Source organism: Miniopterus natalensis, chromosome 10 (assembly GCF_054644295.1).
Source record: "Miniopterus natalensis isolate mMinNat1 chromosome 10, mMinNat1.hap1, whole genome shotgun sequence".
Lineage (NCBI taxonomy): Eukaryota > Metazoa > Chordata > Mammalia > Chiroptera > Miniopteridae > Miniopterus > Miniopterus natalensis.
In genome coordinates this window covers 2,947,082-2,960,484 of record NC_142090.1, presented here as the reverse complement: position 1 = coordinate 2,960,484, position 13,403 = coordinate 2,947,082, and the positions used below count along the sequence as shown (strand labels likewise).

General features: G+C 61.0%; 1 protein-coding gene across 1 annotated transcript; it reads right to left on the bottom strand.

The window, feature by feature from the left end:
- Nucleotides 1–743: 743 nt before the first annotated feature.
- Nucleotides 744–13,049, bottom strand: WDR86 (WD repeat domain 86). The gene is made up of 6 exons (XM_087820918.1): nt 12,788–13,049; nt 8,648–8,789; nt 5,469–5,889; nt 4,149–4,284; nt 1,218–1,321; nt 744–917 (listed from the first exon to the last, which is right to left on the bottom strand). Exons 1-6 carry the CDS (start codon nt 12,948–12,950, stop codon nt 744–746), a joined length of 1,140 nt encoding a protein of 379 aa, XP_087677044.1. The 5' UTR covers nt 12,951–13,049.
- Between the last annotated feature and the right edge of the window lie 354 nt (nt 13,050–13,403).

The window sequence follows — 13,403 nt, the reverse complement described above, 5'->3', positions numbered from 1 at the left end:
CTCCAGAGCCCAGCGCCCTTTCCCCACGAAGCCCCTCCCGCTGGGAGTCCCCGGCTGCTCCCGAGTGGGCGTCCCGCCTCGCCCACGCGGAGGGCAGGGCTGGGACCTGTGGTGGGGCCCGGGGGCTCCCTCCCCCGCCGAGATAAGAGGCCCTCCCCCATCCATGCAGAAATGGAGCTCCACAGCAGGGGTGAGGGGTCCCCGCTGTCACGGAGCAGGCTGGAGAGTCCAGGCTCCCTGGCTGCGCCCACGGCCACTCCCCGCACCGAGTGACACTGGAGGGGTGCTCAGGCCGCAGCCCCTCACTTCGCCCACCGGGAAGGGCAGGCGTGGGAGGCCCGGGTCCCCGGCACCCTCGCCCCTCATCCCTCAGAGCAGAAACTGAGGCTCAGTTTGCAGAACAAAAGAAACCCCAGGGCTCGTTTAAGGGCGTTTATTTCGCTTCTTTCACCAGTTTCCTCTGGACAATTTGCAAAAATAGTAACGATCTGCCGGCCGGGCGGTTCCTCTCGGCTCCGGGGCTCAGGGGCCTCCCCCTGGGGCCGCGGCTCTGCAGGGTCCCGGGTGGGCCGGTGCGGGGGCGGGCCTGGGGCGCAGGGGCGGGGCCGGGGCCCCGCGGGCGAGGACAGCCCCTCCCGTGGGCGGGTCCGCAGCGTCCACGAACACGCAGTTCAGGCAAAACCGCCGCCTCGCCCCCTCCGGCCACGGGGCGGCGGGCGCGCTCCCTCCGTGGGCCCCTGGGCTCAGGCGGGCTGCAGGGGCGCGGCGGCGGCGCACCCCACCTTGTTGCTGAAGAGGCGGGAGAGGCTGCGCGGCGGGGCGGCGGGGCGCGGCGGCGGGGCGCGCGGGAGCCCACGCACGTCCCAGAGGCGCAGCGCGCCGTCGTGCGAGGCGGTGTACAGCACCTGGCCGTGCACCTGCGGGCGCGGCGGGGGCGTGGCGTGGGGCGGGCGCTGCGGGATGGCCAGCTGCCCCGCCCCGCCCCCGCGCGTCACCGCCGCAGCCGCGACAGCTGCGGACCCACCGCGCACAGGCCCTGCCCTCCCGCAGGCCCGGGCATCCGCGCGACCGTCAACCACCGGACCTGCCAGCCCAGGGGGGCTCGGCCCGGGGAGGAGGTCCTGCGGGGGCGTGGGGACGCGCGCTCCCTCCCCTCCGCCCCCCGCGGGGCAGGGGCGCCCTGGCTCCGCCGTCGAGCCGGGCCCGGGGGCGCCTACCTGGATGCAGTTGATGACGAAGGCGTGGCCGCGGAACACCCTCTGCAGCGCCCCGGACTGGGCGTCGAAGGCGCGCGCGCGGGCGTCCCCGCTGCCCGTGAACACTGTGGACACACGTGCCACTGGGCCCCCCGCAGGGAACCACCTGCCCCTCCCCACGCCCCGCCCGCCCGCCTGCCTCGCAAGCACGTCGTAAGGTCCACCGTGGGGACAGAGGGCGCCCCGTGGCAGGAAGGGGGCAGCACCTCGGTTATCTGACTACACCCCGGCATCGGGGGGCGGGGCCGCCAGGGCCCGGGAGGCGCCCTCTGCCGGCTGCGGCGGGCTCTGCAGGACGGTGGCTCCTGAGCCGGCTTCCTCGGGCTCCGCTCGGCCTGCGCGGCCCTTCCAGGGGCTTCCACCCCCCGGCGCACCTGGGCCCACCCAGGCCGTGGGGTGCAGGCCGCTGGCGAAGCCTGGCTCCTCTGCCCAGTGTTCCCGCAGCTCTGAAGCCCCGGACTCAGGGGGCATCAGCCCCTCCCGCACCATCTGCGCCAGGCCAGCCAGCAAGGCGCCTGCCCTGGGTAATGACCTTGGCCTTCCCAGCAGAGCCCAACCCTCAGGGGCTCCCTAGAGCGCCCCCGCCCGACCTCTTGCAGGGGGGAAGCCAGTTTCCTTCGTGGAGAGAGGGACACTCAAAGCCCAGTGTCATTAGAATCACCTGCTGGTCTTGTGAAGCAGCCGATTGCCGGGCCCACTTGCATTTCTAACCAGTTCCAGGTGGTGCTGACACTGCCGGTCAGCGACCACACTGAGCACACTGACCCTCTGGTGCACTTATGGTCTAAGCCTGGGTTGGCCCAGAAGCCGCCCCCAACACCAAGATTTTAGTGCCAACAGTTCATCTGGCAGGACATTCTGGGAAGTGGGAGCGAAAAAGGCCTGGAGACGCCCATACAGGTGGGCTCGTGAGCCCCTGGGAGAAGGTGCCGGCCGCAGGTCAGAGCTGTCCCACCAGAGGGCAGCAATGCTGGGCTATTTATTCAGCAACTAGTCACCGGCCCAGGGCCTCTCCTGCGGGTGTCCACCCCCGGCCCTCCTCTGCCCTGCCCCTCACAGGAACACATATGCGCCCGAGGACTTCAGGTGCTGCCGCAAGAAGCACCGCTGAACATGGTACCCCCATATCCGCCACACCCACCCTGCGGCCCCAGCGAGGGAGCCACAGCAAGCACCCCCAGGGGGCTCCCTTCCTGACCGCACTGCCTGCCTATTCCCAGCCTGGCTGCTAAAGCTACCAGTGAATGTGGCCCCAGAGGGGTAGTTTCATATCTGGGTCTTCTCATCTCCTTTCCTGCTGGCCCCTCCCCACCAACTCAGCCAGGCTGCTGCACATCTCATGGGCGGGAGGGGGGGTCAGGAATTAAGTCTAATCATCTTGAAGCCTGCTGGCAAAGACCAAGGGCCAAGTTCTTTAACCACTGGCAACATCAGGTAGGGCGCCTGGGGATCAGATACAGTGGCAGCTTCCGACCCAGCTGCTGCCAGGGGGAGGCGCTCTAGGTGACATTCTTTTTAAATTAGAGGTAAGGACTTGGGAGCAGACCATAATCGCACTTACAGGTTTGGACACAGGAAGAAAAAAATAACTTGTCCGTGTCCTAAATCCCAAGGGCATCTCAGGCTCTATTTTTAGAGATCCGCATTCCGCCTTCATCTAACACCTATGCTGGGAAGCCAACGTGGATTTTCCACTGTGACTCTTCCCCCACCCAGCCTGCTCCCGGTCACTGCAGTGCTGGGAAGATGCCACTCAGGCTCAGTGCCGTGTGTGTGTGTGTGTGTGTGTACATGGCAGGAATGGCAAAACACAGCATTGGGGATCACTTTGGGAGAGACGTTCGGAACCTGGGGGCCCCCCTGCCCTGTAGATGTGGTAAGGTTGGGGGGTTGCTTCCCCAGAACAGTGTCTGTCTTCTGGGTGTGTCTGGGGTGTGAACACACGGCAAGCCAGTTGGACAGAGCCAGCAAAGCCCAGCTATGTGACAATTTGAGACCTGTGGGATAAGCCTACCCAATAAGCCATTCTGCTGTTCTTCCTTTACAAAATAACCCTGATTAATCCTGGGAGCTATGTCCCCAGATAGGAGATGTCAGTATTCAGCCTCTCCTGCAGGCAGTGGTCTAAGGAATGTACGCACAAGTCTTTGGGTGGGGCTTCCAGGGGAGAGCTTTAGAAGGGGCCTAGTCAGCTGGGAGACATTTCTTTCGCCCTTCCCTCATCTCCCTGCCTGCCTAAAACATGATGAGATGGCTGGAGCTTCAGCAGCTGCCTTGAACCATGAGTCCCCCCTTAAAGACCCTTAAAGACAGAAGATACTACGGATGCTAAGGATGATGAAGTGAAGTGACAGAAGGAATTGGGGTGCTGATAAAATTGACAGCCCCTAAAATTATTCTATCTGAGAGAAAAAAAACACACCACTGTCTCATTTAATTTAAGCCATTGCTCTCTGGGTTTTCTCTTATCTGTAGTCAAATCTAAATGCCAAGTGAAGCTGAACTCAGGTGGCCCTCAAGCCCAGCTGGACTAAGTGGTGTCACTTTGAGAATTAGAATGTGTCTTTGAGGCGTGCTCTTGACCCTAGGACCTCTGAACATTCAGGTCGATGGACCTTCTTGTGGGTAAAGTTAGGGAGGAGGGCCCCCCTTCTTCGGGCTTTCTTTGTAAATAACGCTGGAGGGACATGGGCATGGAGGTGGCCCGGTTGCTGTCCCTGGGCACTGACCATCCTGAATGGCAGCTGAGGCTCAAGGGGGGAACCTCAAGGGAGAAGCGGAGAAGCAGAGAGGAGGCGCTGAGCAGGGAGGACTTGGTGGGGGCGAGGAGTGATGGGGACAGGAGGTAACAAGGCGGGCGCGGCAGCTGGGGGGGCAGGGAGGGTCACTTACGGGTGCCCGCGTGGTACTTCAGGGCGCTCACGCTGTGTCTGTGGGCCGTGAACGTGCGCACTCGCTCCCCCGTGTCCGCCAGCCAGCACTTGACGGTCCTGTCGGCGCTGCCCGAGTACACGTGCCGGTTCGCGAGCTGAGGAGGAGGGACACGGGTACTGCTGGCCGCAGGAGGGACACAGGTGTCACTGGCCGCAGAGGGTGGCTCAGAGGCCCTCCCAGCCTCTCTGAGTGGAAGGGGAGGGGCACGGGCTGGTCTCAGTGCAGAAAGAAATGCCCCTGCCTGTGGGTCCCACCCGACCGCTGGCACCCAGGATCTCGCTGCTCCTCCCTGCTCCCCAGGAGTGTGGGGCCCGGCAGGCAGGCAGGCTCAGGCAGGCCCAGATTTGGGTCTTTTTTAAAAAATCCTCACTTGAGGATATTTTCCCATTGCTTTTCAGAGACAGTGGAAGGGTGAGAAGAGAGAGAGAAACACTGATGTGAGAGAGACTCATCGACTGGTTGCCTCCCGCATGTGCCCCAACTGGGGCCAGGGATCAAGTCTGCAACTGAGGTACGAATTCTTAGCTAGAATCGAACCCAGGACCTTTCAGTCCACAGGCAGACACTCTAACCACGGATCCAGACTGGCAAGGGCCCAGTTTCAGGTCTTGACTGTCACTTTGCCCTTGGCCAAGTCACTGGCTCTACCCCTCAGTAGCTTCACGGCAGACAAGGATGGTGCCAGCCCCTCCTCCCTCCTGGGGGGTCAGATATGACCCCTATGGTGCCAGCACCGGAAGAGCAAGGACCACCAATGTTCACGAGCACAGTGACTACTACTGCCAGGTGTCAATGGGGTGATTACTGCCCAATCCAGTAGGACCGGTGTCCTCCTGAGTCCGGTGGGGACCATCGGGCCCTGACCTATGAAATCATTTGGTCTGACCCTGCCAAGGCAACCGCAGGTGGGACTCAAAATTCAATAAATCTAGGAGCTTTTTTCATAGCCAATTTTTAAGTTGATCATTTTGTATGGCCTGCGAATGATGTTATAAATATCCAAATGGCCCTTGGCAGAAAAAAGGTTCCCCACCCCTGTTCTAGGGAGAGGAAATGTGGACACGGAGGGAGGAGAGAGGCCTCAGAAGTAGCCAACCCTGCAGACACCTTGTTCTTGGACTCGAGCCTCTAGAGCTGCGAGAGGATGGCTCTCTGCTGTTTCACCCCCGCCTGCAGCACCCTGTCACTCGGCCCAGCTGACTGCACCCTGGGGCAGGGCTGCACAAAGGAGGGCCCAGGGACCTCCTGGCAGACGGGGGGGGGCGGGGCGGGTCTCACCTCCAGGCAGATGACTGAGCCCTGGTGCTCCCGAAACACCCGCAGCTGCTCCCCACTCAGGATGTCCCAGGCGCGGATGGTGGTGTCTGTGCTGCCGGTGAAGGCCGTGTGGCTGGGCGTGTCCAGCACCAGGCACAGCACGGCACCTGTGTGGCCCCGCAGTGTCTGGTGGCAGCAGCCGCTGGCCACCTGCCACACCTTGGCCGTTCCATCCGTGCTGCCGGTCACCAGCAGCCCCCCGGCCACAGCCTCCTCCTCAAAGGGCGCCCCAGGGAGGTCCCAGGGGGCAGAGTAGGCGAGCGTCAGCACGCAGTTGCGGTGGCCCCGGAACTCCCGGGACACCTGCCCCTTGTCCACACTCCAGGCGCGGGCCGTCCGGTCGTAGGAGCTGCTGAAGAGCTGGTTGTTGGTGACCAGGATCCTGGTGGCAGAAGGGAAAGGTCAAGGGTCAGACATGCAGGGTGGCCCGGCAGGCTGTCCCCGGATCCCTTCGGCTGGTGTCTTCGTGTTCAGGGAGCCCAGGCGATGGGAGGCGTGAAGTGTTCCAGGAGAAAACCACGGGCTGACATCTGCTGGCCAGACTCGAGCCAAAGGCCCCATGGGGAAGAGAGGCCCCCCCCACAGTAAAAATTACGATTCTTATCTTCCTTCTGACAAATGCTAAGAACTTCTCCCCAGAAAAACACACATTTGTCTTTAGTAGAGAGCTTTGGATATGACTTAAAAGGGTCCGTTTAGCCCTGGCCGGTTCGGCTCAGTGGTTAGAGTGTCAGCCCACAGACCGAAGGATGGCAGGTTCGATTCCCAGTCAAGGGCACGTACCTCAGTGGCAGGTTCGACCCCGGCCCCAGTCGGGGCGCGTGCGGGAGGCGACCAGTCAATGTGTCTCTCTCACATCGATGTTTCTCTCTCTCTCCCTTCCATTCCCTCTACAGATCAACGGGGAAAAAAATATTCTCGGGTGAGGATTTAAAAAAAAGGGGAGTCCGTTTACACACCCTTAAGAAGCCTGAGCCCCCTGGAGGGCAGACCACAAAGGGCAGAGGCCCAGGCTGAGGTTGGAATGTGGGGACCGAGAGGGTCACGTCAGAGACACCTTGTGTTCCCTCTGGCCTGGAGGCTGGCGCGGGTGGGAAGAGATATGGACGGCTAGAGAGAACAGATCTGCCTGCACTGCGCCCAGGGCCCTCACCCCAGCACGGTTCTCGCCTCCTGAAGTAACTAAGGAAACAGACCCACTAAAACAAGGACTGTTTCTGACCGGCTCCTTCCCTGGCAGAGGCAGTTCTCACGGCGCGTGTACTTCCAAAGGAAAATGACAACCTGCTGCCAGGCGGCACTCACAGGTGATGTTCTGGGGGCCTGCATGCTGCCAGGTGTGGCCTGGCATGAGAGGGCAGGGAAGCCAGGCCTGGTTGGTGCCCCTAGGAGCTCACACACCTGGCCTGGCTCTGAAAGCAAAGGGGGAGGGGGGTGAATTCCATATCCTTTCCTAGGGGGGTGACAAATATTTGTGAGCACCGTTACTTAGTAATGCAAATACCTTCCCAGAGCTACGGCTTAAAAGTAGTGAGTGTGTGTGTGTGCACATGGGCAAGTCTGGCCCTGGCAGAGCCTAATTTCTAGCCCAATTGCCCAGATTTCCTCTTGGGGAGCAGCTGATAGTTTCCGGGCACAACCTGAGAGCAAGTTGGTCACCTGAGGCGTGGCCTCCTCCCACCTGTCAGCACCTGCAGCCACTCAAGCCTCACAAAAGGAGACTCCCCCTGGCCCACACTTTACCTCAATCACAGACGTCTTTCTCAAGAAAGTGTGCTGGGCCCTGGCTGGGAACTCAGGTGGTTAGAGCGTCACCCTGATACACCGAGGTTGTGGGTTCCACCCCCAGTCAGGGCACATACAAGAATCAACCAATGAATCATAAGTGAGTGGAACAGCAAATAGATGTTTCTCTCTCTCTCCCTCTCAAAACAAAACAAAACAAACAAAAACAAAAAAGGAAAGAACGAAAGTGCTGGGCAGAGGCCAGCAGGAGCCATGGAGCCATGAGTCCAGAGCCCTAATTCTAGCCCCTTCCCTACCACCTGTCTGCTTGGCCCTGGCCTCCCAGGTCTCCCTCAGGGTGAGGGACAAAGGCTGGGCTGGGCTACTGGAAGGCGGGGGGCCTGCCGTCTCCACTCAGAACCACCCTAAGCCAACACAACTCTTTACTGTCTTTCTGCTTAGGGGTATCGTTGAGTCCCTGCCCGGTGCGTGCGCCGTTCCGACTGCAGGCAGCTGGCACTCGGTCAGTTCATGGTCAGTCTGGCCATTTCCAGGCGCTTGACCATTAGGCCAGTCAGGTGTCACCAGGACCTCGACCCAAGGATGACCCAGGCATGACCCTGGCATGTGTAAGCCTGTGCTGGCAGCGTCCCTTCTGGCCGGGAACATTCTTCTTCACCAGCCCAGCCCTCCAACCCCCAAACTCCCGCCTGCACTGGGCCTTTCCTTACACAGTTTACCTCCCAGGCAGGTGCCCCTCCTGGTCAGCGAGGCAGCAGGAAGCCAGAGGCCGGTGCCCAGACTCCCGCTTACTCGGGGCAGTCCCTCGGGAGTCTGAAACGGCCGCAGTTACATAAACGGTGTCAAACTGATCTGATCAGCAAAGGCATTTCCATGGCTCAGCTCAGACCCAAATTCAATACAGAACAATTCGAACCGAGGCCTGGGGGGGCGGTGGTAAAGAGGGGAGGAGAGTTTCAAGTGCAACATGGAAAGGAGAGGTTTAAAAATACCCTGGGCTCCATCTTCAGAGCCATCCCCACGGCCGCTCCTGCAAGGCCCTGGTCCACCATCAGGTGCCAATTAAGCCACTTCCTCTGGAACCCCTCCCATCCTAGGAGTTGTGGGCTCCAATGGCTTTCCCCGTGCCCAGCAGGGGGCAGTAAGCAGCCAGGTCAACCTGCTGCTGGTGCCTCCCTTCCCCAGCTGGGCCTCCCCACCCCCACCTGCAGTCCTGAGCGGTCAGCACTTGTCACACCTGCGGACACTTCGGCCCTGAGCCTTCCGCCACCGTGTGCTCCTGATGCCCAACCCTCACGTCCACGCGTGGGCTTCCTGGGAGAAGCTACGCTCCTGCAGGGCCCACATCTCCGCCCGCTGGGGCCCCGCAGCCCGGGCCCCCTGGCCGCGCTGACCTGTTCACAATGGACGTGTGTCCCCGGAACACCTGCAGGCACTGCCCCGTCAGCACGTCCCACTTCCTGATGGTGCGGTCGGCGCTGCACGTGAAGGCCGCCTCGTCCTCCAGCTGGCAGAAGGTCACGTAGCTTTCGTGTCCTGCGGACAAGGGGAGGCCGACGTGAGCCCACGGGGCACAGCAGCTCGGGGGCTTTTCCTGTGGGAAGGATGCTCCAGACGGCGAGGGAGGGAGGAAAGCAGGGGGTAGGGGGCGTTGGAGACAAGCCCAGGGCTGACTGGCCCTTTGTTCTATGTCTTTATTGATTTCAGAGAGAGGAAGGGGGGGAGGAGAGAGAAACATCAATGATGAGAGTTGTTGATCGGCTGCCTCCTGCAGGCCCCCCACTGGGAACGGAGCCCGTAACCCGGGCCTGTGCCCTGACGGGGAATCGAACCCCAATCTCCTGGATCCTAGGTCGATGCTCAACTGCTGAGCCACGCCCGGTCGGGCTTAACTTGTCATTTCAAAGGGCTAGTCAGGCCCGGCTGGTGTGGCTCAGCGGCTGAGCATCGACCTAGGATCCAGGAGATCGCGGTTCGATTCCCCGTCAGGGCACAGGCCCGGGTGGCGGGCTAGGCAGCCGATCAATGACTCTCTCATGGTTGAAGTTTCTGTCTTTCTCTCTTTCCCTCCTTTCCTGTCTGAAATCAATAAAGATATGTTAAAAAAAAAAAAAAAAAAGAAATGACAAGTTAAGTCTGGGAGAGTCTGTGGGGTACCAGGAGAGCTCAGGGGGCACTTACCCTGCCCCCCAAATCCTTTTATTCCCCCTTTACCACCACCTTTCGGTCTTTTACACACTTTTCAGCTACTGGTTGGTATTTACTCAGTCATTCAACAAACCCAGTGGTAAGGGGCCAGGAAGCAGAGAGGCCAAGGGCATGACCTTCGGGGCCAGCACCCCGGAGCTGCTCCTGACCGCCCACTGGCCAGTTACCTCGCCTCTCCTTGCCTCGGTTTCCCTTCTGACACGGGGAGGGTAACAGCGCCCACCTCGTGGGGCTGTGGTGCAGACAGGAAAAAGCGCTGGGTTTAGCTGTCCCCACGCTCGGGGAGAAACACGGGGGGTGGCGGGACACCAGGTCCCAACTCCTGGGCGCTGGAAACGTTACCTGCCTTGGAAAAAGGCACATCTGCAGGCGCAGTTAAGGGGAGGCTCTTGAGACGAGGGGAGTATCCCGGGTCATCGGGCCGGGACTGAGACGCAACCACAGGTGTCCCCACAGGGCGGAGGCAGAGCCCCGCCGGCGTGCCCGGTGGTCAGAGCGTCGGTGAGCACACCGGCGGGGCGGGGGGCTGATTCCCTGTCAAGGGCACGTACCTGGGTTGCAGGTTCGATCCCTGGCCCTGGTCAGGGTGTGTGTGTGCAGGAGGCAACCAATGGATGTCTCTCTCTCACATCAATGTTTCTCTCCCCCCCTTCCACTCTCTCTAAAAATCAATAGAGAAAATATCCTCACGTGAGGATTAAAAAAAAAAAAAAAAGGGGGGAACCAGAGCCCTGGCTGGGTCGCTCAGTTGGTTAGAGCGTCGTCCTGAAATGCTAAGGTCGAGGGTTTGATCCTTGGTCAGGAGGCAGCCAATCAATGTTTCTCACATCACTGTTTCTCTCTTTTCCTACCCCCGCTCCTCTCTCTCTCTCAAGCAAATTTTTTAAAATGTTTAAAAGAAAGAAATGTTTTTCAGTCTTCTTGGATAGACCTCTAAGAAAATAATGTTTGTGCGAATTAAATAAACACTCGAAGAAACTGCAGATTATGTTTCCCTTAAAAAAACATGTCAGTTTAAAAGTCGAGGGCAAAGTGTGTTTGGCAAAACACAGCCCGGCTTTTTGCCAACCCCAAAGAGTTTATAAAATATGTTAAGATTATCAACAAACTTTCCCTGAGACCAGATCTATGGGTCGGAGGGCTTAGCAGTGTGAGGGGCTGGCTGGAAGGCAGCTGGGTGTCCTGAAGGCAGGTAGGTGCCACCAGGCTGGCCCCACACAGGCTCACACCCGGCAGTCCTCCATGGACCCCGTGTGGACTCACCCCGGCCGCCCCAGACAGGCTACATTGGGGGGGGCACTGTCCCCATTCAGACTGCTTCCTCCCATCTCACAGAAAGGCCAAGTACAAGTGTAAATTAGGCCAAGAAAAACACTGAGAAACACTAGTACCCCAGGTCACTTGTAGCCATGAAACCCAGGATGCTGAAGACCAAGAGATATGGGACCACTTTTATGACACACAGAAGCCAAAAAAAAGATATAAATGTTGATTAAGAATCAATAAAAATAGGACACATAAACGAAGACTTAAGAGGTGATAATAAAATAAGTTTTTCAGCTCTGGCCAGTGTGGCCCAGTGGTTAGAGCATTGGCTGAGCACTAGAGGGTCTCGGGTTCAATTCTCTGACAAGGGCATGTACCTGGGTTGCAGGTTCGATCCCAGGCCCCCATCAGGGTGCGTGGGGGAGGCAACCAATGGATGTGTCTCTCTCACGTCAATGTCTCTCTCCCCCCCTCCCCCTCCACTCTCTAAAAATCAAGGGGAAAAAAATTCTCTGGTGAGAATTAACAACAACAAAAAGGTTTTCCTTAATGTGAAAAAAAAAACTCATCCCTGAAGCTGGGCCAGGCTGACCCTCCGCCCTCTCAGGGACCTGGTCCTGAGCTGGCTGAGGCTCCCTGCGGAGGTCAAGGCTCCCCAGCGGACAAGCCCCTTCCTCTGTGCGCCAAGTACCCACCTCGAATCTGAAAACACAAGCCAGCTGAGTCCTGGCTCGGAGCCCGGCCAGCAGAGGGGCTCTGGGGGCTGCAGAGTGCGTCCCTGACCCCTGACCCTGATCCACAGACCAGGGGCAGGGGCTCCACTGCCCCAAGGCCTGCGGGGGGCCGCCAGGGGAGCAAGGCCTCGCCCCACCCTGGGGATGGATGAGGGAGGGCGAGGGTAAGGGAGGGCAAGGGGGGAGGGCCCATCACGTCTCCAGGGACCACAGCGCCTTGGCAGCCAGCTGCTGGAATTGTGCAGAATAAGCAAAAAAAGCCAAACTGAAAATATTTTTGAAGGGATGAACAGTGCAGATAAGATGCAGTTATTATGTTCAAAAGAACATGCTGAGGCTCAGGGGTTCCTGCCAAGGTCATGGCCCTCCCCGCCTCCCTGTCCCTGCGCCCTTGGACTGGCTGCAAGGTCGGGGTCAAAGTGCACCCCCTCCACCCCGTACAGGAGGGGCTCCGTGCAGGCGGTGGAGGGTCTGCAGTTGACAGGTGGCCGGAGTGGACCAAGCTGGACACACCTTTGACTCAGCATGAAGAGTGGTGCCTCCTTGCCCTGTGCTGTCCCAGGCCTGTCTTCTGTCTGTCCCTCCGGACACCTCTTCTCCAGCCTGCTCTCTGTATGACCCCCCCACCCCACAGGCTTCGGACAGCTGGGAGTCCCCCTAGACTTGATATGACCCGACAGGGACCCACGGTAAGAACTACACCCACCTCCGGTGAGTAAGGACACAACTAGAAACCAAGAGGTATGCGTAAAACTTTCATAAAATTCCTGCTGTTTCATCCAGTTTCCAAATACCCTAAACTGCAGATGAAACAGGGCAGCAGAGAGCCGGGCAGGGGGGTCAGACTTCAACTCTATGCCCCACCAGCTGTTACTTAACTCGTGCCTCAGTTTCCCTGTCTGCAGAAGTGGGATAACAGCAGCCTGAGGGCTGCGCCCCTGCAGGGCTCAGCACCAGGCCCCGGCTGCTACCCTAATGGCCCGAGGGAGGAGATGCCCAGCCAAAGGTGGCCCGGCCAGGGGGAGGCCAGAGAAGCGCGGCTCACCTGAAGGCCCGGAGGTGCCATTTCTTTCTGTTCGCTCACTGTTGGAACGGAAATGGTTTCACGCAGAGGGGCCTTCGCCCCGCAGAGGGCGCCCCTCCCCTGACCCCGCGCCGCAGCCCGCGCTGGCGCCCGCCGCACCCAGCACCCCAGCGCTCGTGCGCCCCGGGCGGGCCGGCGGTGGCCCGGGAGGCGCGCTTCCAGCAGCGCCCGGGGAGGGTCGGGGCTGGGCCCGGGGACGGGTCCGAGGCCGGCGAGCGGACGGGGGGGCGCGCGGCGCGTACCTTGCAGGAGGGCGCAGCACTGGCCGTCCGCCGTGCTCCAGAGCCGGGCCGTGCCGTCCTCGCTGCCCGTCAGCAGGCGCTGCCCGTCCGGGCTCAGGCTGAGCCAGTTGATGCCCCCACGGTGCTCAGAGCAGACCCTCAGGGCCGATCCGCCGCCCCCCATCCTGCCGGCCGGGCGGGGGGCGAGGGGAGGCAGCGCCCGCTAGGGAAGGGCGCCCCGGCATCCGCGCTCCGGGCGGCTTCGTCCCGCGGCCATCCCGGGGGGGGGGGTGCTCCAGGCTCCTGCAGGGGGGGCACCGGGCGCGGCGAGGTAAGAGGAGGACCCTCGCTCCCGCGCCGCCCACTCGGCTCCCAGCCTCTGCGTGGGCCGCCCACCTGGGACCCCCGACGGGGCGGCGGCAGCCCCACGGGCGCAGGGCGCCTCCCCTCTCCACGCCCCCTGGGGAGACCTGCGCCCCACCTGAGCAGGCCCTTCCTCCTGCCCGGGCGAGCTGGGCAGAGGCGCCTCGGGGGCTCTGGGGAGCCCGGGTCTCCTCGCGGGGCGCGGGCGGCGGCGGGAACGCCGGGCAGGGGAGCGCCCCACGTCCCGCACGCCCTCCCCGGCCGGCGCCGCGCG